Source organism: Gouania willdenowi, chromosome 4, assembly GCF_900634775.1.
Source record: "Gouania willdenowi chromosome 4, fGouWil2.1, whole genome shotgun sequence".
NCBI classification, from domain to species: Eukaryota; Metazoa; Chordata; class Actinopteri; order Blenniiformes; family Gobiesocidae; genus Gouania; species Gouania willdenowi.
This window is the reverse complement of record NC_041047.1, coordinates 37,177,419-37,205,366: the sequence shown is the minus strand read 5'-3', so window position 1 is coordinate 37,205,366 and position 27,948 is coordinate 37,177,419. Positions and strand designations below refer to the sequence as shown.

Here is a 27,948-nt window from a genome sequence, read left to right as displayed (position 1 = left end):
GGAACTACGTCATCATGGAGGCGTCCTCTATAAATATTGGGCGGGTATAGAGCAGCTAGCTGGTGTTTTTCATGTTGTTTATGTAGTTAAAAAGTGTAGCAATAATGTCGTGTCATAGAGGAGCTCTTATTGTTCTGGAGGGGGTGGATAAAGCGGGTAAAACCACCCAGTGCAAGAAGCTGGTGGCGGCTCTTCAGCACAGCGGGAGGCCCGCGGAGGTGATGCGATTCCCCGGTAAGATCCACACATCCCTCCCCCAGCCTCAGCACTGTGGTCCGGGTACATGACCTCCATTCTTTACAGCAGAGGTTCTCAACTTGTTGTTGGGGGGCTAAAGTTGGCCTCGGTACTGCTTCCTGTGGGTCAATAATAACAATTAAAGAGCAATAAAATTAAACAAATGAACTGCATTTAAAATTCCTACTCTAACTTTTAATGAGTCCAATGTCTAAGCATGAGTTGCCAAACGTTTATTGTGTAAATGTTAGATCATCAATGAAACCAATAAAGATTGTTGTTCCAATCTCCTGCTACACTGTATAATGGGTAGTTAAGACTAAGGGTGTAAGAAAAATAGATTCGACGATATATTGCAAAATTTCACTGCACAATTATCATATCGAGCTAGAAAAAAATCATCAAATCAATTTTTTTTCATCGTGGTTTTTAACAAAAAAAACCTTTAATATTCGATGTATATCATATTGTAACATGCAAATCTTGCAGCGTTTCATCATTCATGGGAATGCACAGCCCTAGTTAAAACTGATTGATTTTATATATATATATAATTATAAAATGACGATGCATTATGCTATATAATGTACAATATTGTAATATAATCTATTATACAGCTACATGCCACTAAACAGTAGGGATGGGACATTCCCAGAAAAGGATGATGTAAGATACTGGGGTCACGATATGAGACAATATTTAAGAAAATAAAAAAACAAAAAGACTCCAAAAATTGTTTTATTTCACTAACTTTGGGCGTACTTTTAGGGCTGGGCCATATGGACCAAGACTCCTATCTTAATATTTTTTCACAAAATGACGAAATACAATATAAACCTCGATAATTTTAAATCAAAGTTTTACCATAAAGACAATTCAGGCACATTTATTAACAAACATCTGCAAAATGTGTCAATTTAGGCTTTTTCCTCCTCAAAGGGACAGCACGTGTGAGTGAGTTGTGTAGTGTGGCTGGTTTAAGTGATGGTCTGGGTTAGGACGCACTCAGTGAAAACCTTTCAGATCCAAAATGGTTAACGTCTGCATCTAAAATTTGACTCATCACTCACTGGACAACGTTATTGGTTCATTCATGTAAACATGGAGGCGTGTCCATTCTTTAAGCTCTTCAGCTTCATCTCAGAAATGATGAATAAAACTAACTTTGAACAGACGTGTCGAAATGTCCTAATATTTTCTTCTTGGGGGTGTTTATTATTTATGAGTTGAAGCCAAAGTGACTCACCTGCCTGTAGGATGTCATTCATGTACAGGTGCTGGTCATATAATTAGAATATCATGAAAAAGTTGATTTATTTCAGTAATTCCATTCAAATAGTAAAACTTGTATATTATATTCATTCATTACACACAGGCTGACATATTTCAAATGTTTGTTTATTTTAATTTTCATGATTATAACTGTGAACTATTGAAAATCCCAAATTCAGTATCTCAGAAAATTAGAATATTACTTAAGATCGATACAAAAAAAAAGATTTCTAGAAATGTTGGCCAAAAGTATGATCATGTACAGCACTCAATACTTAGTTGTGGCTCCTTTTGCCTGAATTACTGCAGCGTGGAGTGGATCAGTCTGTGGCACTGCTCAGGTGTTATGAGAGCCCAGGTTGCTCTGATAGTGGCCTTCAGCTCTTCTGCATTGTTGGGCCTGGTGTCTCACGTCTTCCTCTATGGTGTTAAGGTCAGACCAGTTTGCTGACCAATCAAGAACAGGGATACCATGGTCCTTAAACCAGGTACTGGTAGCTTTGTGTGCAGGTGCCAAGTCCTGTTGGAAAATGAAATCTGCATCTCCATAAAGTTGGTCAGCAGCAGGAAGCATGAAGTGCTCTAAAACTTCCTGGTAGACGACTGCGTTGACCTTGAACCTAAGGAAACACAGTGGACCAACACCAGCACATGACACGGCACCCCAAACATCACTGACCTTTTTGTCTTTAGCCCAGACGAGACGCTTCTGACGCTGTCTCTGGTTCAAAAGTGTCTTGACACAAGGAATGTGATGGCTGAAACCATGTCTGTGTGGTGGTTCTTGAAGCACTGACTCCAGCTACAGTCACTCTTTGTGAATCTCCTCCACATTTTTTAATGTGTTTTGTTTCACAATCCTCTCCAGGGGGCGTGGTTATCACTATTGCTTGTTCACTTTTTTCTACCACATCTTTTCCTTCCCTTCACCTCTCTATTAATGTGCTTGGACACAGAGCTCTGTGAACAGTCAGCCTCTTTAGCCATGACCTTTGTGTCTTGTCCTCCTTGTGCAAAGTGTCAGTGGTCATCTTTTGGACAACTGTCAGGTCAGCAGTTTTCTCCATGATTGTGTAGACCTACAGAACTAGACTGGAGACCATTTAAAGGCCTTTACAGGTGCACCAGGTGTCTTCAATATTGAACCTCTCCACATTATTCTAATTTTCTGAGATACTCAATTTGGGATTTCCATCAGTTATCAGTTATAATCATCAACATTAAAATAAATAAATATTTGAAATATGTCAGTCTGTGTGAAATGAATGTATACATTATACAAGTTTCACTTTATGAATGGAATTACTGAAATAAATCAACTTTTTCATGATATTCTAATTATATGACCATCACCTGTATGAAGCTTTGGGTGTACTCACACTGGCAACCAGGGCCGTTCCTAACCAGCTCTGTACATGTGTGAAACCATGGGGGGCCATTATCTGGCCTGTGTAGGTGTGAACTGCACCGCAGGGGGGTTAACGGCCCGATGGTCCTGCTAGAAGAGGTGGTCCAAACAGCGTGCCAGACTGGCACGGTTGGCCGCGCATGCGCACGCACAACTCGACCCGCGCGCAAAATGTGATGACGTTGGTACCGCGCGACGCTTTACGGCAGATAAACATCCGCATTCCGCAATGATAGCGGTGTCAGAAGTGCTCGTTAGCTGATGAAAAGTTCAGAGTTGGTGTTACCTGATATATATGAACAACACCACAGAGAACTCATGGAGGAAGAGGACAACATGACCGTCAGGACTTCTCTTTGTTCAGCCGACAGCGGGACAGTAACGGAGTGTAGCAGCTCATCATCAGGTCCGGGTATTTCCGAGGGTATAAATATACATATAAACACATATTACTGGTATATTAACCCATATAAACCAGAAAATATGGAAATTGACATTTTACTGCTGCAAATGTGTAACATATTACTGGTATTTTGTGGACAGGACACATGTGGTTGGCTATTATATAACCCAGAAAAAAATGGAAATTGGACATTGTACTGCTGCTAATGTATATGTATATATATATATATATATATATATATGGTGGTGGTTCAGTGTTCTGGGACACATACTAACTCTGTAGAATGAAAACAAACACAGTGTCTTGGGGAGCAAAGTGTTGTATATTAATTTATTCATCTAAATCCAGGAGCATGAGGTGAGGAAAAACTTAAGAGCAGTGAACCCCAGAAAAGCTGCTGGTCCTGACGGCATCCCAGGGGCTGTGATTAAAGCATGTGCAGACCAACTGACAGGGATCCTCACCACACTCTTCAACCTCTCCCTGACACATGCCACCGTCCCCACATGTCTGAAGGCCTCCACCATCATCCCCATCCCCAAAAAACCTGCCATAGACAGCCTAAACGATTACAGACCGATCGCTCTGACGTCTGTAATCATGAAGTGCATGGAGCGGTCAGTTTCTCAGCACATCAGAGACTGCCTCCCTCCCACCTTCGACCCACACCAGTTTGCCTACAAGGCAAACCGATCCACAGAGGACGCCATCGCCATCACACTTCACACAGCGCTGAGTCATCTGGAGAACAAGAAGAGCTATGTGAGGATGCTTTTCGTGGACTACAGCTCAGCGTTCAACACAATCATTCCGGACATCCTAATCACCAAACTGTTGAAATTACATATACCTCTCCCCACCTGCAACTGGATTAAAAACTTTCTGACGAGCCGCCCACAGTCTGTCAGACTCGGCCCCCACCACTCCTCCACCATCACACTCAGCACTGGTTCCCCGCAAGGCTGCGTCTTGAGCCCTCTACTGTACGCCCTGTACACCTATGACTGCTCTTCAACTCACCCAACCAACCGCATTATTAAATATGCGGACGACACCACTGTGGTGGGACTCATCCGAGGCGAGGATGAGACAGCGTACAGGGCCGAGGTAGAGGAACTATCACGCTGGTGCTCAGCAAACAACCTGACCCTGAATATCCAGAAAACAAAAGAACTGATCATGGACTTCAGGAAGATCAGACAGGACCACACCCCCCTCCTCATAAATGGAGAACAGGTGGAGACTGTCACCACCTTCAGGTTTCTGGGCACCCACATCTCTGCTGACCACTCCTGGACTGAGAACATCAGGGCCCTAGTCAAGAAGGCTCAGCAGCGGCTACACTTCCTGCGTGTCCTCAGGAAGAACCATCTGGACACGAAGCTGCTGTTGGCCTTTTATCACTCCTCTGTGGAGAGCGTGCTGACATACTGTCTGGGTGTGTGGTACACAGGCTCAACAGTCAAGGACAGGAAGGCGGTGCAGAGGGTCATAAACACTGCCCAAAAAATCATCGGCTGCCCTCTGCCCAGCCTAGAAAACATCGCCACATCCTGCTGCCTCAGGAGAACCAAGGCCATCACAGGAGACCCCTTACACCCTGCTCACCCCCTGTTCGACCTGCTGCCCTCTGGAAGACGCTACAGGTCAACAAAATCCCACACATGCAGACTGACAAACAGCTTCTTCCCCTGGGCCATACGGACTGCAAACACCCATGGATACACACACAAACACTCTTTCAGGAACAATCTCCCATAACCCCCCCCCCACACACACACATACACACACGCTTTAGCACTAAACACTACAGCACTTTAAACTGTAACTTATTCTGTAAAGTACTCACCGATGTCTCGTTTTAAAATTTTTATGCCGTACGTTCGTTTTTTATCATCTTTGTACATATTCAATGCCTTGTTGTTGTTTTCGCTCCTGTCTTTTAATTCTATGCTTTGTGGTGTACTGTAGCTCTATGCGAGCATCTCTCAAATTTCACTGTACCACCAAGTACCGTGACAATAAAAGACTATTCTATTCTATGTAACCAAAAACAGAACATCACCAATACAAGCCCAAATAAATGAAATGTCTGAAAGAAAGGGTAATAATTTTCCAAACAAAAATCAATAAGCCAGAAATGAAGTGCAACCTTCTGCAAAATGTAACATGAACCTTAAAAACAAAACATTTAAACATTGGAAGTACAAGGAACAACAAACTTTGATATCTTTGTCACACAATATCTAAGCTTCCAGTGAATAATTTACAAAAAAAAAAAAAGTTCACTGATGGTGACATTGAGATCTCAATGTCACCATCAGTGAACTTTTTTTATTTGTAAATTATTCACTGGAAGCTTCTCTGGTGGCGTGTGCAGTGGTTATTATTATTATTATTATTATTACTATTATTGTATGAAGCCAACATTACTGCAGCTCTGCACATCATTGTTGTCCTGTTAAAGTATTTTTATACAAAGACTTAAAAACAATCTGAAATTAATGATGACTCAAGTAAATCACCTTTATTATGCATTATGACAATCTGTTCCTTAAGTCTCTAAACTATTGAAACAATTAAAAACATCTCCTAAAAAATAAAATTACAGAACATTAAATAATCATTTAATATACATTTCAATAAATAAGTGCATTCCATGTTGACTCTGAGCTTTATTCTGTCTGTTGTCTGTAGAAGTGATGGGTCTAGACCTGATGATGGAAACTAGGATCAGCTCATGGTTTTAATGTCCAGGGAGGGGCGTGTCCACTCTGTATGGACTTAAAGAAGAAGAAATAAAAGAAGAGTTAGATAATGTCATGTTCATCAAAAGGAAAACTGAAAGTGATGGAGATAAATATGATCAGATGGACACACAGACACACAAAGTTTAAACAAACACACAAATACTCTGTCCTAAATTGTCTCACACATTAAAAGCATCTATTTACACTTATATTAATGTACACAAAGACTAGCTCCACAAAATCAGAACGACATTTATTGATCCAGAAATTAAAGTGATCTTACCTTTATAGGCTCAGTTTCCTCCTTTGTTTTCAAATCCATTTGAACCTCCATTCATGGTGGTTTTTATCATCAGAGAGTCTTTCATTTTTAATAAATCCACCGTTATTTGGTCTGTTTTAATCTTTCTTTCTCACTCACTTGGTTCTCTATGTTCCTTGTGTCGATTTCGTCAAAACAAAGCAGCATCTTTAATGTTTCCGTTACGTGTGAGTAAAATTACCGCAATGTACCGACACTGGCTGTAAAGAGCAACTTCTTATCTTTCATAAACTGGTGGAATTTCTCCGATAGAACAAATATGAGCAGAGTTACGGTCATTTAAATGAACGTGATGCGTTCAGGGGCCCTGGGAAACCCAGTCCGTGAAAAGAGCACGTGTCTGGGTAAATCTTGGTTTATAGTTACCCTACGCAACAGAAAATATGAAATTAACAGAATGTACTGTCAACAACAAACCCAGAGTCGCTTAATGGTGACGTAACACCATACGTGTGTCATAAATTAACGTGATGATGTGTTTCTCTGTGGGAACCGAGTTGAGCTGGTGATCACGTCCGTTCTACCGTGTCAGAAAAGGGACAGGGAGGGGGGGATTCCTGCTGTGAGCTTGGAACGGCCCCAGTTGCCAGTGTGAGTACACCCTAATCTCCTCTGGTTGCAGACAGGACCACGTCCATTGGTCTGCTGATAAACTCCTACCTGCAGAAGGATAGAGAGCTGGAGGACCACGCTATACATCTATTATTCTCTGCTAACCGATGGGAGCTGGTGTAAGTTATGTTCTGTCAAAATTAATTAATATTCATTTAAATGATCATTTTCTTCCCCTCAGCTTGCTGCCTTAAAGGATCCTCTACTGTTTTTTTTTTTTTATAAATATGGCATAAAATCTTCTAAATGTATTGATTGGTAGATCTATGCCTAACAAAACACATAATGCACCATATTCATTTAATTGCCTTTTAAAAATGGGACTACTTTAGTTTTAGGAAAGCTCTTCTTCTCTGTTTCATTGTCTACTACCAAATCACAGGGTTGGAGCTGTTGCCCACAGATCTTTTTGGGTTTTTATTATGTTACAGCAAACAAAATAGGTTTACATCGACATCTTTAACTTTTCCTAATTATTTAGAGCATGTTTCAAACTCATGTCCCAGGGGCCAAATCCAGCCCTTTGGAGAATCCAATTTGGCCCACAGGAGAAAGTAAAAATGACAGAGAAAACATGAATTATTGTGTAAATGAAACTCAATATTTGCATGGGCTCACAGTTTTTCTGGTGCTAATATTGCATGATTTAAGTCATTTTTAATGATGTAACTGTTGGAAAAAAAAACCTCAATTCTTACAAAATCTTTTAATTTTTCTTAATTAAATGGAAGTTGCCACAATTTTAGGAAATGTAAAGTATAGATCCTGTTGGGACTGATATCTGTTACACATATATATTTTATGTATGCATGGAAGTGTAAACTAGTGCACAATAATGTGAAAATTACTCATTTTTGCACATAAAAAACCTGTGGCCCTCTTGAGGTAAAACTGCTCCGTATTTGACCCTTGAACTAAAATTGAGGCCCCTGATTTAGAACATCCAAAAGCAGCACAAGTTGTAATTTTGATCTAAAAAAACTACTAAATGATGTAAAAATCAGGCTGAATGTTTCACTCCAATAGAAAACAATGGGATGTTTACAGGCAGTGGGGCTGTGTGACATCATCAATCACATGATTTCAAGATGGAGGAACACATGCTCTAAAACTGTAAAGTAGTCTCATTTTTTTTTTTTTTTAAAAAAAAAAAAAGCAATTTAATGAACATGGTGCAAAAATAATGTGTTTTATTAGGCATTGATCTACTAATAAGTACATTTCAAATATTTTAGGCCACATTTGTAAAAACAGTGGATGATCCCTTTAACACAGGGGGTGTTTATTTATTTAATGTAGGAAAATGGGTCATTTCAACATTATTGTGCCTTCATTTGCACATATACATAAAATACAAAATATGCAAGAAACTGACAATATCCAAGCAGTAAGTGACAGATATCAGTCCCAACACGATCTACTGTACTTTACATTTCCTACATTTTGTGACTAGTTTCTGTTTAATTAACGAAAACATATAATTTGAGGAAAATTGAAGTATTTTGTAAGAATTTATTTTTTTCCAACAGTTTAACATTAAAAATGACTGCAATCGTGCGATAAAAGAACCAGGAAAACCGTGAGCCTCAGCAAATATTGTTGAGTTTCATTTACACAATGATTTGTTTTCTGTCATTTTTACTTTCTATTGAAACGAGGATCATAATTGATTTGTAACATTTTGAAGAGCCTTCTGCTGCTCCTCAGCCCTGGTTTAGATGTAGATGAATAGAACTTCCACTGCTCCATCACCCCACAGGCCTTCAATGAAGAAGAAGATAGAACAGGGCGTTACTGTGGTTGTGGATCGATACGCCTTCTCTGGAGCGGCCTTCACCAGTGCTAAGCAGGTGAGTTTACCTGTTCTCCTCCTCTGCTGCGATGCTGTGGTTTGAGACGTGCTCTCGTCTGGTTCCTCCTCAGGGTTTCTGCCTGGACTGGTGTAAGACGCCTGATGTGGGCCTGCCAAAGCCGGACCTGGTGATGTTCCTGAAGGTGAGTCCGGCTGAGGCGGCTCTACGGGGACAGTTTGGGGAGGAGAGATACGAGACCAGCGTGTTCCAGAAAACTGTTCAGCAGAGGTTTGAACAGTTGATGAAGGATCCTTCAGTCAACTGGAAGGTAGGAGAACATCTGGACCACAGCATCCAACATGTAATACTCACACCTGGATTTGCTCCACGAGAATAAACCTACATTCGTGATTATACTTTTCAAACAGTTGACATTTCTATATTTAAAATCTTTTTTAAATTCAAAATTCTTTAGTTAATTTTGAATTTGGGGTTTTAAACTGGAAGCTGTAGGCTTTAAATATCTCACTCTGCATGTAATGAGTCTATATAATATTAGTTTCACCTTTTTAGATTTATTACTGAAACAAATTAACCATTGCACATTTTTCACCTTTCACCTCCATAACAAACATTGTAAACTTTTCAATGAAAACATGTTGATGTTAAAGGATCTTCCACTGTTTTTATAAGTTTGGCCTAAAATCTTAGATCTTCTAATCAGTACATTTCAGTGTAAAAGTAGGAACTATTAGTTTAAACTGGCAAACAACCGGCATGGCAAATTTTGAATATGGTTATATAATCATGAAATATGGTGAAAAGACAATGGGTCAACATACACTACCAGTCAGAAGTTTTAGAACACACCTTCTCCAGTTTTTTACTGAAAATGATTCAGTTTATTGTGTCATTGCACTCTGAAATGAAAGCATAGAACAAATAAGCAATTATAGTTAAAAAAGAAATGATGGAATCCATGAACAATACTGTTCAGTTGGTGCTCATGAGGATCTGGTACCACAGTGTGTTCCAACACTGCTTTATGCAGACAGAGGGAGTTCAAAGGAATCATGAACAGTTGGAACACCTGTGGGAACGAGTATCACCAGCTTTCAAGACTGATTCAACCTTCATTGTTGCATTACAGCTTTACATTGTGAACCTACTTCCCGTTTTCTGAAAAAGGCCTACTTGTATAATTATGAAATGTACATTATTTTTTCAGTTGTGGCAACCAAACCTTTTTCTTTTTTTACCTCTGGCTGTTCAGTTCTTCCCTTTGTACCATTTCAAGCTATTCATTGGACTTGCATGACTTGAATTGCAATAAATAACTGGAAAAATTAGGGTGTTCTAAAACTTTTGACTGGTAGTGTGTGAGACATTAGGTGGAAAGGGTTTAAAAGTGCTGAAAATGTCTTGAAAGTGGGAAAAATGAGATTTAAATTTGATGGAGAAGTGTCAGAAATGGGAGTAATGTAGCAAAAATGCATTAAAAGGAGCAAAAAAAGTGATGAAAATAGGTTAAAATATGGCAAGTGTAGCGTAGTTGCAGAAAAATGAGCAAAAATTGGCTCAAATTGTTCAGAAAATATCCCAAGTTTCTTGGAGGCATCAGACGACCCCAAATGAGGTCCTGACCAAGGTTGAGAACACCTGCCTCTCTAACTTCAGCCATGCACTGTTTAAGGGAGCTTAAATGTCCCTTAGGAGAGCTCTTCTTCTCTGCTTCTGTTAAATGATCTAAAAATCAGGCTGTTTACAGGCACAATGTGTTCTGTTAGAGATGAACTTCTAAGTACATTTCAAAGAATTTAGGTCAAACTTATAAAACATTGTTTTTTTTTTTGTTTTTATCTCCTCACCTGAAACGTGACGTTTCTGATGCTGGGTTTCAGGTGATCGACGCTTCAAAGCAGATCCAGGACGTGCACGAGGACATCATAGGCCACAGCCTGAGTGCCATCACTACAGCACAGAGCCAACCAATAGGAGAGCTGTGGAAGTAACCTGTGACCAATCAGGATGAACCATGAGTAGTGTAATGTGGTTATATAGTATTAATGCTCATCAACAGTCTTATATCTGATTTATTTTAATTGGGAGCAAATCCTTTCACATGTTTGTTTATTTGCCTAATTGATTTGATTTAAATAAATAATCTTCAAAGGAATGGTTGTATATTGTTTAGATTTGATAAGAATACTTTGCACACAGTAAAACACCTTCAGCTCAGACTGGTTTGGTTTCATGTCAGTAAGTTAGACCATTGGTTAGTGAGGAACAGCACAAAGCCATGGGCATCATGAAGCACTGGATGTTCTGTTAGAGCACGTTTTACTAATGTGAGGGAGGGGAGGGGGAGGGGGAAGGCACCGTAAATCGTCAGAAGAAACCGTTAAACATGTTAAGACTCAAATGGAAATGCGTGTAATGCGTCCAGAGTTGATCTTGAGCTCCTGCTACAGCTTCCATCAGGGTGGGTTCTGTTAGAGAACGCTGCGGGACGCGGTGCTGGACTGGCTCCAGACGTCTCCAGTTCTGTCTTTGGCCCTTCAAACGTCCCCTCCAACACGAGCAGGAGACGGTTTGCGTTTAGTCCATAAAGGTAAAGTCCGTCCGTAGTGTCCTTCACAAGGAGAGGATCTCAAACTCCTCGTCCTCAGAGTCGAAAAAACGCTCCAACCGATCCGAGTCGGAGAAATCTGTGAAAAGACATTTATCAACATTCTCTGTATTTCTGGATTAGGTTCAGAAGGACTTACCAGGAGTAAGATTTAGGGCGTCTACGCTGACCATGTGGGAGGGCTGGCTGTCCACCAGCTCAAACATGGGAAGGCCTCCTCGTTTGCACGAGAGCTACAACAGAGTCACCATGTGAAAAAAGAAAACATCATTAGGAACTAAATCAAGCTTTACATGATGGACAAGTGTGGGAGGAGTCTACCCTTCTGATGCGCATACACCAGTCATCAAACTCGTCTTCTGTTCTGCAGAAAAAACCCTGAAACAGAACCAGCAGTGACAGGTGAGCTCACTGGAGGTGCAAAGGGGCGGAACATTTTCACGGGAACTCAAACTTTGGAATTTCGGGAATATTAGAAAATATTGTTTCATTTATTGGAATTCACTGGAAATTTTGAGTATTTTAAAATAACGATACCTTAGCCAAACAAATATTAGCAGCCATGCATAAGTAATACGTTACAGTAGAACTTTACAACTGTTCAAGTAGTGTATGCAGCTTGCTTTTTTTAGGACTTTTGGAAAGTAATATGATAAACATCAAAAATGTGGTTTTTTTATATAACTGAAAATGTTAGTGACAAAAACTGCAGCACTGATGCCATCAACAGCTCAGTGTTTAAAGTATTTCATAGAAAAATCAATTATTTCACACAAAAACAACTTCTAATTTGAAAATTGAATCTCTATAAAAGCAAGAATCTCAGTCTGTGGCTCAAATATCTCTGGTGTTCAGGGACAGACAGAGCTCATACTTGCTACGTAGTTGTAGCTTGATTCAAAACTGCGACGTCTCATTTATTTGCACTGTAATGCTACAGTTAATGAATAATTTCATAAAATTTTCTACCGCGACCAAAGCAGCCACTAGAGTCACGTGTGCACCAAGAGCCAATCACTTCACAGCTTTGCTCTGGTGCGTGCCAGAGCCAATCACAGTGGCGAGCTAGAGTCACCTGTGCGGCCAGAGCCAATCACTGAAGAGCTTGAGTAGCTACGGGAGCGTGCGCGCACACAGCCAAGCAGACATAGACCACTGATTGACTGTAGATGCTCCCATTGCATTGTTTTATCATCTCATTTACACCAAAGAGTTGTTTGCTTTACGTGACACAGCTTTATTTCACTCCATCTGTGCACAAACATAAAAACCTATGTGCAAATGGCAAAAATGTCGATCGATTGGAGCGCCGACTTCTTCCAGAGTCTACTGGCTCTGACACACACACACACACACACACACACACACACACACACACACACACACACACACACACACACACACACACAGGTGTCAGAGAGAGAGAGAACAGATGTGTAAACCAAGAGAAATGTATTCAAGGTGAATTAATTCTATAGTCTGGAAGCGGAGTGATGCAGTCAGCAGGGATCACAGCCCTCTCTGTGTGTGCTTGTGGCGGGGGAGGAGCTGATCAGAACAGTATCTACGGTGATACGTACATGTCAGAGTCTTTAAAACACCAGAAAAATCTTCAATAACACAAGATAAAGTCCATACATTTGTCACTAGTCCATATTGAGAGAAAAGTCACCAAGAGCATTCAGAATATACCGGTAAGGGAGATCCAGTTACGGTTTCAAAATGGAGTGGAGAGATGATTCTACGAATTGCAGCTTTAACTTGTTGAATGCCCACTGAGCAGAGCGACGTTGAAACAACGTTGAAATGACCTGAAGTCGAGAAGACGTCTTTGGCGAATGCAGAGTGAAAGTTTTTATTCTAGACATCCCAAAAAGATGGATAAGAAAGGTGGTCTATGGTGGGTTCCATCCCTAGACCTTATGCTTTCAAGCACACTTCCTTACCTATTCAGCTTAAAATGCAATTCTCACGTTCTTGTTGTGTGTGCGTTCGTTGACCCAACGACATCCATGATCATGAAGATCAGATGCCGACCTATTTTGGACGTCATATAGACGTGCAGATGTGGTCCAGACAGACCGACGCGTCATGAATGTGATCTGGATGTTTAGTGGGTGGGCCTACATTCTGAGTGAACTCATCCTTTAGTAACTCCGTAAGTTGATCATTTAAGCCATAAAAGCGGTGCTGTTAAGTGCTGAAGAAGGAAAAGAAGCGATCAGTCCTCTCCCGTCACTTGGCTCCATACACGCACACACGCGTTCGGTGTGAACGCACCCTGAGGCTTACGCCACATTTTTTAATTCGTCACAGTAACACTGTATACTACGGTAAAATGTGGAAGAGGTTTGACGGTATCAAAATTTGGATACCGCCCAAACCTAGTATACTGTACAGAAAAAACTGAACTGTGAATTTTGTACCGAGGTACGTATTAAACTCTAAATTATTTCCCATAAATATATAGAATTAATAAAAATGCCATGCAAAGTTTTCACCTCACCCTTTTTGCATTAAGACCAGGGAGAGAAGCTTATGTTTCAGGACGGTAAAAGGAGAACGTTAAAGGTCATGAAATTAATGTAAAACTTGTTATAATTTAGTACACAATGTCAATAACAGGGTATTTGAGTGTGTGGTACCGCTGCGATGGAAGGGTCCAGTTCACAGATGTGCATGCGACACGGGGGGTGCTGACAGTGGTAGGTGTCGTCTGGGACCTGTCCGTCTTCACACGGCTCCACGGCGGGCTGTGTGGTGTGGGGGTCCAGGTAGATGAGCTCCTCTCCTGTGGACACACAGCGGGGGTCAGGGTCCCAATGCTCAGCTGAAGAGGGAAACTGAACGAGTGCAGGAAACACGTACCAACGTAACCGATGAAGTAATGGGCACTGTTGGGTTTCCCACCAATAACACCCAGAGACTGAGGCAGCATGAAACATTGCTGTGGACACACACACACATCTATGTAGAATGTATACGCATTTTACTCACATTCTCATTTAATATGTGCTCAAAAGCAGTTATTTTAGGAGTTCCCTTTGCTGAACGCTGAAGTCAATATTTATCAAAATGGTGCATTAAATAAAAAACAAAGCAGTGAATAAACAGCCAAAGTTCACTGATGTAGAATGAGAGGAAAGACTTTGTGGCTTAAATCATTAGGACCTAAAATATCTTTCAATATTTTTAATATATCATTTTTAATAATATCATTTTTTTTTTAAATCCATGATATATATATTTATTAGGGCTGCCAACTTTGGTTGTTTAGTCGACTAATTGGTCAATGCCGTCATGGTCGACCAAGATTTTAATTGGTCGACCAGCAATGGTATCAGTTTCAATACCGTTAAAAAAAAATGCAATGCATTTATATAGTTGATAAGAATTAAATATCAATATATGTATTTAATGCCTAAAGATATCTGTGTCCAGCAACAGCTGTGTGAGTGTACGTGCTGCACTGCAAAAAAAAGAAAAAAAAGTGTGTCAGCTGTCCTCAGATCAGAGAGGGAACAAATGTAGACAGGCTTGAAGCACAAGCATCCACTATTAAATCAATCATTATTCTGCACAAGAACATGGATTATCCTTATATTTGATACACGGATTATGTATAAAGATCCACTGCTGTCTGTGACGCCGCGGGCGCACTGTGCACCTGTGTTTGACGTGTGATTGTTTCCATGTGGGCTTATCTGATGTTGATGTAACCCACCTAAAAGTTACTGTTATTTGATGTGTTAAGTATTCAGCATTTATAAATACATATTTAAGTTTTCAGTAAATCATTAACAAAGTATAAGCTTTCTATGTTAATGTGTAAGTATACAAATGTGGTGGGGTTATGTCCTTATTTTATTTATATATTTGTGTAATATTTTAGGATTATAATTATTTTTTTACGACACTTTACAGCAGTTGACAGACACTTGAGGGCAAAATCCGCTAGGTGGCAGTGTGACTGTGTGGTTACCGTCTTTTCCATGTGCACTGTGGAGGGAGGTTGAGTGATAGTCAGCTCTCTTTAAAACTAAGGAAAAAAGGATCAAAACCTGTGATTTTTGACGTGGTGTCTGAAACTTTGTGCTTGTCATGATAGTCTGGACTATGTGAGGTGTGTCAGTGTGAAGGAGGAGCCATCTGCCCGCTCTGTGCTGATACCAACACGAGGACCTGTGGCTGTGGAGACGACAATCGTTTGGGATTCTCAGTGCTTCAGTAGGACTTGGATTTCATCTCTCCTACACCAGTAAGATCTTTCCAACACTTGTGACTCAGAAAACACTCTTTTTTGGACTGAGTTAAAGTTGTGCACAACAAAAAGGGACTAAAGCTGCAGCGTATTTATTTATTTTTTTCTGGCCAGTTTTTATTTTATTTTATTTTTGTTTTGGGGAATAAATTGTGATGTTAATGCAAAAACTTGTGAAAATTGTTAAAATAATAATTTTGGTATAACAACCTAAGCAGTTTGTGTCTGTGCATTATTCTCTGTGTGAAGTCATTCATTTTCTACAGCCAAAGACTAATTTATTTATATATATATATTTTTTTTTTTGTCTTTACCTCGAACCAGGACACCGTTTAATGAAAGGGGTGATTCCAGACCTTGAGTTTAAATTTTCACAAAATTTGTTTAGAACCGGTTACATTGACATTAACAGTTTATTAATAAAAGCAGGCTTACCACTAAAACAAACATGAATATGTCATTTATGAGAAAAAAACAAGTTTTATTTGTTGGTTTCAGGTCAGGCTCTGATGTACTGTAAATACATAATGTCTGTCGGACCTGTAGGTTTCACTTTTGTCGGGTTCTGGTCAAAGCTTGAATAAGGTTCATATCATAAATGGTCTGTGTTGAAAAGCAAATCTGCACCACAAAACGCCAAAACTAAATATTTCTCTCTTTTTCTTTCTCCTCCTCGTCCTCTGAACCTGCTCATTCATTCTCCGTTTTTTTTTTTGGGTTGACTAATCGCTACGTGTATAGTCTTGGTCGACCAACCCTGTCCTTGGTTGACTACAGCCCTAATATATATATATATATATATATATATATATATATATATTAATCAATTTTATTATTTTTTTCTTTAAATGTCTTTTTTTATATCTCCATGTTAAAAAAATCTCTATTTTTGTTTAATCATTAAATATATCCATACATTTTTTAAAAACAATCTTAATTTTTTTTTAAATGTCGCAATTTAAAAACATTTATTTCCACTTTATTTTTTATTCTTAATTGTCTCAATTTTTTTGTATTTCTATCTATATCTATTTTTTAAGATTAGCTCAATTTTTATTATTTATTTAATCTCAATTTTAAAAAAAACTCCATTTTATAAAAAACATCTGTTTTTAAAAATTCTGATGACCTTTAAATGTAATGTAGTGCGTGTTCTCAACATGTTACACTAACTTGTGTTATTCCAGCTGAAATGGTAATGGAATCCTTCTATGTGATTTATATTGATGTCTAAAAACATCATTAATATATGACATTATGTTAATATTGGGGTCTGAGCGATGTGTGTAATGTACATGCAGAGTGTTTGTAGCTGAGAGTTTTTCACCTTCAGGGTTTCGATGTAGGCTTCATTAATATCGCTCAGGCCCAGCCTGAGAGGAATGAGCAGAACCAGGGGTCTCCACAGGGCCGTCTCCTCCTCAGACAGGGCACAGGCCCCCTCCAGGCACCCGTTCACTCCCCCCCCCACTGCAGCCTCTGCTGACTCTGCAGCATCCAGCCACGGCATGCACAGGCGCTCTGCAACACAAACATATAAGCTCATTATATCAGAAGTAGCCTTAGCTAACACCTTCTTATTTAATCCACAAATTAAAAAAAAAACTAAACAAGAATTCCTGAAGTCCTTTTGTCAAAAGTGGGATTAAATGGTGATCTGTACCATAAATGTGTCCTGTTTCAAGAAGTGACAGGAGCAGATTGTACTTTTAATTTTAACCAGGACCAGTTTTGGGTCCCTACTCTTAGTTTGAGAACCCCTGGTCTGAAGCCATAGTATTTTTTTGTTGTTTTGTGTGTTTCTAGTGTCATTTTGTATGTCATTTTAGGGTCATTTTGTGTTCTTTTACTGGTATTTTGTGTTCTTTTCTCTCATTTTAAGTGTTTTTATTGTGTGTGTTTTTAGTGTCATTTGGTGTGTGTGTTTGTTTCCATTTTTGTCATTTTCAGTGGTTTTGGAGTTTAAGGTGTTTTTACTAGTATTTTGCGGTGTTTTTGCTGTTGTTCTTTGTCATTTTGTTTGTTTTCTACTGATATTTTGTGTATTTTTTTCTCATTTGAGTTTTTGTCATTTTGTGTTCTTTACTGAGATTTTGTGTATTTTCCTCTGGTTTTCAGTGTTTTTGTTGTTGTTTTGTATTTTTTTTAGTGTCATCTTGCATGTGTTTGTGTATCCTTTTACATTTCTGTCATTTTGAGTGATTTTGAAGTCATTTTGTTTGTTTTCTACTGGTATTTTGTGTATTTTTCTCTTATAACTTGAGTTACGCGTAACCCTCGTGGGAAACATTGACTTGAAGTTACAAAACATCTCAAGAAGTAGTGTGGGTTTGAGAATTATCTTTAGAGTAAAATACTGAGCACTTGGCAGTTTTGAGTTTTTATTGTACGTCTTCTGCTTCCTCCAGTATCAGTAAAACTGTTCCTTATGTTCTGCTGATAGAAAATCAAACCCAAACCACTCACTGATCTCCTCGATGACCACCGTGTTGTCCATGGCGACGTGCACGACTAATCTGCTCCATGTATCAAACACAGCCAGCTTCCTGTAAACAAACACAGCAGAACACGGTCACAAACACTGCAGTGTGGTCTCTGTTTTCACTGTGACGGGAAAAAAAGCAGCAGGTCAGAGCAGTAGAAAATGCTGAGCAAAGAGCTCAATACCACACTGAATATTTTATCTGTACTTCTAGATTGAACTCATGTTACCAACGCAGAGTTCTGCCTCTCACAGCCCTTTGACAAGAGACGACATTCCTTTATCTCATTGGTTCTGATCCTGTTCAGCCCACGACCCCCAAAATAAGGTTCCAGAGAGCGGGGACCCCCACTGTAACTGAAGGTGGTTGAACACAGACATGAACAATGAATAACAGTCATGTGGAGACAGGACCATCTATAAGGGGGAATAAAGGGGAGAGATTTTTGGGGTCCATCCATAAAGTCAGTAAATTGATGGTCCATTGTTCTATGAATCTGTGATAACCACATTTATTTGTGGCCATACCAGCCTGTCATTGGCCGATCCCATTAGATCTCTGAAGCTAAGCAGGTCTGGCCCTGGTTAGTAGGTGGATGGGAGACCACTGAGAATTCCTGGGGCCACAGTGGGGTGACAGTCACCCCAGTGGTATCTGTTATTGTGTCCTTGAGCATTAGCTAATGCTAATTCTGAAAAGCAGCTTTGAGTGTCCAAATATGCGCTATAAAAAATCCAATGCAATATTATTATTTATTCATCTGAATAATATCAATGATATCCAGGAAGTTTAGTATTATTTGGGCCATAGTATATAGTCATCTTAAAGATGTAAATCCTTGTTTAAATCAGAATTAGTGGAGAAAGTGGTGAAATGGGATTTTAAAAACCACAGAAATTGGTTAAAAGTTGCAAATTAGAGTGGACAAAAACAGACAGATAAAAAGGGTTCAAGTGTCAATATTGGAACAATTAGTTAATCTGGCAAATAATGGGCATGAAAAATGGAGGTTAAATTGACAAAAATAAGCATGAAATATGATGAAAAAAGATTAAAAGTGACAATAATAGTTCAAAATATGTGACATTAGGAGGAAAGGGTTCATAAATGCTGAAAATGTCTTGAAAGTTAAAATAATGTGCAGAAAATGTGATGTAGATGTGGCAGAAATACGAGTAATGTAGTAAAAATGCATTAAAATTAGCAATAATATGGCAAGAAAAAGTGATGAAAATAGGCTAAAATATGGCAAGTTTGGTGTAGTTGCAGATAAATGGTAAAAAAGTCATAAAAAATGGGCTTAAATTTTTATAAAAAATATTCTTAAGTTTCTTGAAGGCATCTGGCGAACCCCTCCCAGTGTCTCGCGCCCCCATGCGCGAGAGCCCCTGCTTTATCTGACAAACATCCATCAAGCAATAATTATGTAGACACCTCAGTGATAAAATAGGATTTTTTTTTAAAAATTTTTTTTAAACAAATCAAAGTTTATTTTTCAACATTTCAATGAAAATAACGCTCGTATCCAACATGGAAAAACCCTCACCGCCTTCAAACACCAACATTAGCGCAGCAATCTGCTAACGTAAGCGTTGCACTCTGCTAATGCTAGTGCAGTAGGTAATCTGCATTAGCACGTAGCTAACTTAGCTCATGGAACAACATTTGTTCAGGTAAAAAAACAAAACAAAATTAGCCCTAAATGAGCTAACACTTCCAGTAAATCACATTATTCTTAAACTATCATTTTTATGTGATAAGAATGATTCTCTTTAAGATGATTCCATTTTAAACATGTTTTTTTTGTTGATTTGCAGCGTTACAGATAAAGTTCAAACATCAAAACTTAACTGCTAGATGTTGGCACTGATAGCTTCTAAATTCGTGTACCCTTCGTTCTTTGATTATTTTGTTTTAAAACCAACTAAAAAAATAGAAAAAACTGGTTGTTTTTTTGTTTTATTAGTTTAAAACCAGAAACAGGAAAACTGAAATACAAAATACAAAAAAGAAAACGGTGTATTTCTGATTGGTTTTATAATCAAAATAACAATGGCAACATATTACACTGTTTTGTTTGTTTGTCTTATTAAAACATCTGTGAGCACAGGTGACGACAGTTGCAAACGCTGCGGCTTCTCGGCGGACTTGTAATAGAGAATAAAAGCGCTACGTCAAACTGCGTAAACCTCTTGGTAGTGATTAAGGATCCATTTACTCCCCTTAAACATGACGCTTTGGTGGAGGAAATAAATGCAGACTGGAGAAGAAATACAAACGGTAGACAATCAGATCATTTCAGGTCAAAATAATGTGATCCTAGATGACTAAGATAGTTTATAAATGTGATGACTGGACTACACATTGGAGTTACACATAAGTAGTTTGATGTTTGCAACCACTGTTTATTTGTCAAAGGTCACAGAATATGAATTCAATTAAACTTTATTCATATAGGGACAATTCCACTTCTACTTTCTTTCTGGCTGCCTTCTACTCTCAAACATGTTCATAAATGATTCCTAACCCCCTTTAGCACCGAAAGAATATCTGTAATATTACGTGAATATCTGTAAAAGTCACGTTTTTCTATTAGCTCTGTCTGCTAGCGCATAGCATCTCTTCTTCACTGCAAGAATATCTCCATGCCAACCGACCACTGGGTTACCAGCGCCCTCTTCTGGTCCAAACAAATACCTGCCGTAAATACTGCGCAATAATTTTTTTTTTTAAGTCCAATTGTTAAGGCACAAAATACATTTTCAGTTGCACTTTTAAAAAGAAAAAGAAATATTATGCAGTTTTGCATTGTTTACTATAGAACCAGAATTTAAATTAATAGGCTTCTTCTTCATTTGTGTTATTCCTTTATTTATTTCATTCAAGATTTATTTTTAGTTAAATTGCATTGTTTTGAATAGTTTATCAAGGGATTCTTTTGACAATGAAAAATAAAAGGAAAATAGTACAGTATTTTCTAGTTTTTTTCCCCAAAAAAATAAAGGAATATTTTTCAGTCATTTGTCAACAGTCCTATTTTGTAAAATAAATCGTGAGAGAATCGTATCGTGAACCCAGTATCGTTGAGTGAATCGTTACATCCATAGTGTGATCACTTGGTTTCTAAGAAGGGTTGACGGGTTGAACAGTAAAAAAAAACGGTAACACTTTAGTTTAGGGAACACCTATTAACCATTAATTAGTTGCTTATTAGCATGCATATTTGTAACTTATTGACTCTTAATTAGTCATTATTAAGTACTTATTAATGCCTTATTCTGCATGGCCTTAATATACAACCAGTAAGCCATTAATTAAGAGTTTTCCCTCAATAACCTCAGAAGTATTACTTATTGGTATTAAGTAAGGAAGTTGTTGTATATGAATTACAATCTTAACATGCTAGGGTTAGGATTAGGGTTAGGATTAAGGTTAAACCAAACCCTAACCCTAATCCTAATCCTAACCCTAACCCTCTTTGGACTGCGAGATAGCCATTAAGTGTATAATAAGGCATTAATAAGTACTTAGTAATTACAAATTAAGAGCCAATATGTTACTAATGCTAATAAGCAACTAATTAATGGTTAATAGATGTTCCCTAAACTAAAGTGTTACCAAAAAAACAATTGAAAATGAAAATGTCTATAATAGCTAAGTGTGTGCAAACATGCAAACTATTGTAATATACAGTTTTCAATAGCAGACATGATATTTACAGTAATAATATAATGTGTTTCCTGGTGTGCAAATGTTACAGATGTGTTTGAGTGACTCAATATTCTTTTGATATTTTTTTGAAAATATTTTCTAATTAATATTTCATCATAAGGTGCCTTTTTCAAAGCAGATAAGGCAAACAACACCAAAATTCCATATATTCACAGGTAATAAAATTTTAGAAAGCTCCCCCATGTGACCAAACTATAACACTGCATTTTAACTTTTTACATTTATTACTAAAGTAAATAATGATGACATCATACATGTATGGTAGACATGTCCTCTTTTGTTTTAACGTGTTGTCTGGGCTGTCCGGGGATATTGTGTAAATTAATGAAATTTCTGGTTTTCCCAGGGACTTTGAACACATCTCAAGAGATGCGTTAATTTAAAAGACATACTTCCGCAAAAATGTGTTCCATCTGTCACCTGCGGTCACAGATTTTTTCCAAGTATAGATATAGAATCAACGGAAACAATATAATATGTTGCCATTGTTATTTTTATTATTTTGATTTTAAAACCAATCAGAAATACATCAGGTTTTTTTGTATTTGGTTTTTACGTTTTCTTGTTTCTGGTTTTAAATTAATAAAAAAAAAATTTTTAAAAATCAGTTTTTTCTTTTTTTAAATTTGGTTTTGAACCGAAATAATCAAAAAACGAAGGGTACACAGATTCTTCCAGCTTTGACTGCTACTCATCAACACCACATTTTCTTCAGAGCTTTTGATGGTGATGGAGGAGCTGTTGACACGTGTTCATGTGATGAGACTGTAAACCAATCAAAGCCTTACTTTAGAACCTGGGCCACTGTGTTTGGGCCGTACCACTGGCCAATGGGCTTCCCCTCTCCGACTCCCATTTGAGCTGCAGCATTGAGATGAAAAACACAACATTTAAACACAATAACAATAACAACAGATATTAATAAACTAAAATATGATGTCCAGGCGCCTCAAACTCACAAACAGCTTAGTTTGGTGTTATTAGATCATATCAGTACAATCTAAGTCAGAAATAAAAAAATAAAAACTTTGATCACAGCAGGGACCACAAAAATGTGAATTCATATCAACATCACATCAACATTTAGGACTTTATAGTTATTTTTTGAGTCATTTTGTGTGTTTTTACTGTTTTTTTGCGTATTTTTTTCTCATTTGGTGTTTTTGTTTTGTGTTTTACTGTAATTTTGCGTTTGTCATTTCCTTTTACATTCCTGTCATTTTATGTTCTTTTACTGGCATTTTGTGTATTTCTCTTTCTTTTGAATTGTTTGTCATCGTTTTGCGTGTGTTTAGTGCAATTTTGCATGTGTACTTGTCCTTTTCCTTATACATGTCTCTCTTTTTATGTGTTTTTGTTGTCTTTTGTGTATTTCTAGTGTCCTTTTTGTGCGTGTGTTGTTGTTTGCTTGTTTCCTTTTACATTTCTCTCATTTTTAGTAGTTTTGGAGTCATTTTGTGTGTTTTTGTTGTTGCTTTGAGTGTTTTTCCTCTCATTTTATGATTGTGTTGTTGTTTTATGTGTTTTTGAAATCATTTTGGTCCTGTACTCTGAAGCTGGATTTCCTCTTATTGTGCTAACTGCGCTGTACTATGATGGGCTAAATCACCGTGGTAACTTACGCTGAAAGGCTAACCTGGTTGGGAGTAGGTTTTATTCTGGCTGAGATGTGAGAGCGTACAAAGCCCCGCCTCCTGACCATTCAACTCTCTTGTAAAATGACCTGCATTCCTTCCTTCCCGCTTTTTCTGCAGCAACAGTGTTGGTTTTGGTCTGAATTATAGGTTTTAATTCATTTTTAAAGAATTATTCCTCACGGTGACGTAAGTTATTCTGCAGGCAATCTCCGCCCCTTTGATGTGAGTGCACACGCATTCAGGTTGGATACACCTGGCTTAAGTTAAAGTGTTAATAACCAGCTTTGTGGTACAGGTGCTCTGCCTGTGAATGTTTGCTTAAGTGAATCAGGATATACATATCCAGCTTCATAGTACAGGCCATCTGTGTTTTTTGTTGTTGTCGTTTAATATGTTTTTTTTTTCCTGTATTTCTGTTGTCATCTTGTGTATTTTTTGTTATTTTAGAGTCCTTTGTGCGTTTACTTTTGGGGGCCGCACATAACTAGATTGAGAGCCGCCAGTTTCCTATGTCTGATCTACTGTAAGTCGAAGTACTAATAAAACATGCCTTGTGTGTTTAGGGCTAATTTGCCAACGTTTGTTGAAACAAAGGCTTTATAAAGGCACAACTATTGTGTTTGCAGAGAAATCCTGCTTTGTGTGTTTGGCAGCCTGTGGTTAGAATGTCATCACTGACCGATTTGATGGATGGAATAGTAGCTGTCTTTTTTGTCGATGAAGGCGTTGAGAATACTGATGTACTCTTCTCTCGGTTTCTGGCCTTGGGCCCATCTCCAGTCTGGAAAACAAGAAGCCAGTCATCATTGCATTAGCCTGGAATGAGCTCTGTGTGTACGAGCTGTAGCAGAGATTTAGAACTTTACATTATTGTGCAGTAAGGACACGCCCAATCCAAATCTATAAATATATTATTAAAACGCTGTCATTGCAAATGTGTTTACATAATAATGACTTTTAGACTTATTCAGAAGAATAAACTGAGGTCATTAAAATCTAAGAAACCCACATGCACTAATATATTCCATAAAATATCAGCCCATGAGCTCTTTGAGTCAGCAGTTATTGCAGCCTTTTTTTAATGTGTCTAGTGTTGGTGTATTCAACTTCATTTGTGTTTGTAAAGAACCTGTTTACAATTTAAGTTTGAAATTGTTCTATTTATTGTTTTTATTTATCGTCATTTTGATCATTATCGTTATAAATACCTGAATTTATTAGAATAATTTTTAGTCTATATCGCCCTTCCCTAATACTGTATGTATATTAGTTTTCTCACCTCTTCCTAAATGCCTACATAATAACGCCTCGCCGAGGATCATCTGTCCACACCGCAGCATGCATCCCCATCCTGTGTCTGATGTCGGTCCGGTTCCCCCTGAAACACAAACCAAATAAACACAAACATCTCCAACTTCTCTTCAGAAACACAAAGTGAAAAACGTAGGAAACTCAGACCATGTGACTAAATAAACTCACCGATGGGTGGGAAGTTTTTTCTGTACGTAAACCACAGACGTGAAGTGATGTCTGATAAAATGTCTTCTTTCTCTGAACAAGGAGCAGAAATGACAGCATTATGTCGTGTTAGAGCCAATAAAGGAAAACAACAACATGCTCATTTTTCCTTAGTCACTAAATCCTACCTGTTAGTGCGTTATAATTTTTACCCAAGATCCACACGGGCTCCGAGGTCTCAGGAAAATCTTCAAACTCTCCAAAGCGAAGTGTGTCATACGTCAAAGTAGCTGCAAGACACACGGCCATCAATATAGGGAGACTTACACTTCATCATTACATCTGTTCACTATTGTTCACTATAGTGCTGTGCGATATGATAACAATATATATCCCAATATAGTATTTATTCTTTAAGATTACATGAAATGAATGGAAAATTGCTATTCATTATGGGCTCTATTCTCCCCCTGTACTTAAGTCAGTCACTGCACGCCTTCAGCCCAGTTACACACTCTGGGTGGAGCAACCCTGAAATGTGGGCGTTCCCATTCAAATCTGGCTTTATGTGCATTCTCCCATCTGCTAAAGTTCTTTTCCTCTTATGTTCTTCTGAACCCTGGAATAAGTGCAGCGCCCCATACGGTGAAACATTATATTGCACTAGAAACATGGACATAGTTACATTTTAAGCCACACACACTCATAATATTGCAGAAGAGACTCCCAGAAAGAATCAATACAAACTGACACTGTCACGGGGTGAGGAGGAGTCACACAAGCACGCCAAAGGATTGACCATCAGCATTTCAAATATGTTCACATTTACTAGTTTTAAACGGGACAAAATGTCTTACATTTTATTATATTTTACCCATAATGTCCACTCTTTGTCCTGTGAGGACGGTGGGTGCTGCGTCGTGGAGCTGAACAACTGTGGTCCGCGGTGCTCGCGCCAGCTGCTGCAGCTCGTTACAATGACACTCTGACAGACGTCAGACTGATTAAACTATTTAACACTGTGTACAACGTAAAGCCACATTTTGATCACTACAAGAGTGAATAACAAGTCAAACATTGATGACGATGACGACAACTAATGTACACCAATCATTTCTGAATGTAGATATGTAGGAAGTTAATAAAATCAGGCTTTCCACACAAACAAACATTAATCTGGCATTATCATGATGGGAAAAATTTAAACTGTGGCTCAGACAGAAAAATGTGTCCGATCATCACCCTGCAGTAATCTGATCAATAATCTGATCAAATCAACCTGTTACATTGTTTATCAACTAAGGAGCAACATTTACAAGCGTTATGAAAACTCCATATTCCGTGATTTCTAAACAGCCCAAAAATAATGACATCATGGCCCAGTCCTCCTCCCTGGCTTCAGACCGCCTTCATTCACAGACTACTTCAGAGAACACGTGCAGGAGTGAGGGACCAGAGTTTAGAGCAGAGAATAGGGCCTTATATATTTTAAGAAACTCAAGAGTTTCTGAGTTTAAACTCAAAATTCAGACTTTTTTTCAGTGGTCCTAATGCTCTTCCATACAAACTAGGGAGATGAGCCCTGCTTTTTTTTTCTTCTAATGTATCAATAAGTCAATTTTGCCAAGAAGAGTAAAAGCAATCACAAAATCCACACAATGAAATAGTTTTTACACAACATTACCTCTAAGGTGCACTCATGGATTCTTCCTTCCGCTGACGTGGGTTTGATTCCCACAATTTACAAACACATTTTTTCATTTTAACATATTTAACATGGTAAATTCCACTTTTAAAAATATATATCCGACAAAAATTTATATTTTAGGGTATTTCCTGGGTTAGGGCTAAAACAAAATAATAAAAAAAGTGGCAGTCATGGATACGTTTAATGTATCCATATCCACGGCCTGTAAATAATTATAATGCATTTTAATAGCCTATGAACAACTACATTTAATTTTATTTTTTGTACTAATGACCCAAATAAACGCCATGCAATGAGCCCTAGTCTTTCAGGAAAGGTAAAAAAAAAATACATGGCGATCCAGATGAAACACATTAAAGCTAAACAGATGTGGCGGTGCACAGCTGGAATGCTCGTCCAGGGCCTGACTTCACTTTAGCTTCTCCCTGTTTTGGTTCATCCGGTAACTACGTCACCTCGTGACTTTCCTTGGAGTGGCCTACGTCTACTTTGTAGTGATATAAATCTCTATTTTTAGGCCTTAGATCACTGGTGGATGTCTGTTAAACTGTTCTCAGATTGTTAAGGACATGAAATACATGTTTTACAACTATATACCTCCTGTCTGGAACAGCCGTTCAGAAAAGTATTGAAAGTAGAAAAAATAATAAAAATAATACTATCATGTATATCTGAATTCGGAGTCTGTAAAATTACATTAATCATGAACATTTGCAATTTCTTTCCTGTTTTTTAGAACTATTCTTTGGTAGTCCCGAGTTATTCAGTGTGACCACATAGCGAGGCTACCAGTTTGAGTGAACACTGGCTAAACAACAACCAGTAGACTATAATGAGGGCTGACCTTGGCATTAAAGCAACACAAACACTGACCCAGTGAGTAACTAAACACTACAAGGAATGTTTCAGAGCGACACGGTGAGCTGACAAAGCTTCACAACAGCAGGCTAACTTCATGTTAGCCCTTAGCTTCTGTCATCAATTTAGCAGGCTAACATCACCGAGGCTACAAAGCACTGCTTGTCTGACTGGCGCTAACATTATCGCTATGACATAGCATGAGGCTTGCTTCAAATATGAAACTTTGATGGAATAGGTGTTTAGTCACGACATAAATTCACGGCTGTAAGAAAATAAGTGTATTTTAAACAGCGAAATCTGGTTTACCTGCATCCATCCCGACGGTCGTCAGCCTATCTTGTATGTTGTTTTTTGCAGCCGGAAACGCTGGACCAATGGGAAA

At 38.3% G+C, this 27,948-nt stretch overlaps 2 protein-coding genes and 1 pseudogene across 4 annotated transcripts; 2 read left to right on the top strand and 1 right to left on the bottom strand.

Moving 5' to 3' along the window:
• dtymk (deoxythymidylate kinase (thymidylate kinase)) lies at positions 1-10,973 on the top strand. Of its 2 annotated transcripts, XM_028443447.1 has the most exons (5): positions 1-234; positions 7,015-7,123; positions 8,764-8,854; positions 8,928-9,125; positions 10,699-10,973. In XM_028443447.1, exons 1-5 carry the CDS (start codon positions 105-107, stop codon positions 10,807-10,809), a joined length of 639 nt encoding a protein of 212 aa, XP_028299248.1. In that variant the 5' UTR covers positions 1-104; the 3' UTR covers positions 10,810-10,973. The 2 variants fall into 2 exon arrangements, with proteins under 2 accessions (XP_028299248.1, XP_028299247.1); XM_028443446.1 differs by lacking the exons at positions 7,015-7,123; positions 8,764-8,854; positions 8,928-9,125; positions 10,699-10,973 and adding an exon at positions 3,669-5,467 and having other exon boundaries at positions 100-234.
• atg4b (autophagy related 4B, cysteine peptidase) lies at positions 10,873-27,948 on the bottom strand. Of its 2 annotated transcripts, none has more exons than XM_028443444.1 (13): positions 27,873-27,948; positions 25,186-25,287; positions 25,019-25,090; positions 24,819-24,917; positions 24,219-24,320; positions 22,691-22,763; positions 18,154-18,233; positions 17,015-17,208; positions 14,295-14,393; positions 14,072-14,217; positions 11,748-11,804; positions 11,566-11,659; positions 10,873-11,505 (listed from the first exon to the last, which is right to left on the bottom strand). In XM_028443444.1, the coding sequence occupies exons 1-12, from the start codon at positions 27,880-27,882 to the stop codon at positions 11,587-11,589; spliced, it is 1,107 nt and encodes a 368-aa protein (XP_028299245.1). In that variant the 5' UTR covers positions 27,883-27,948; the 3' UTR covers positions 10,873-11,505; positions 11,566-11,586. The 2 variants fall into 2 exon arrangements, with proteins under 2 accessions (XP_028299245.1, XP_028299244.1); XM_028443443.1 differs by having other exon boundaries at positions 14,295-14,373.
• Positions 18,684-18,801, top strand: LOC114462744 (uncharacterized; annotated as a pseudogene).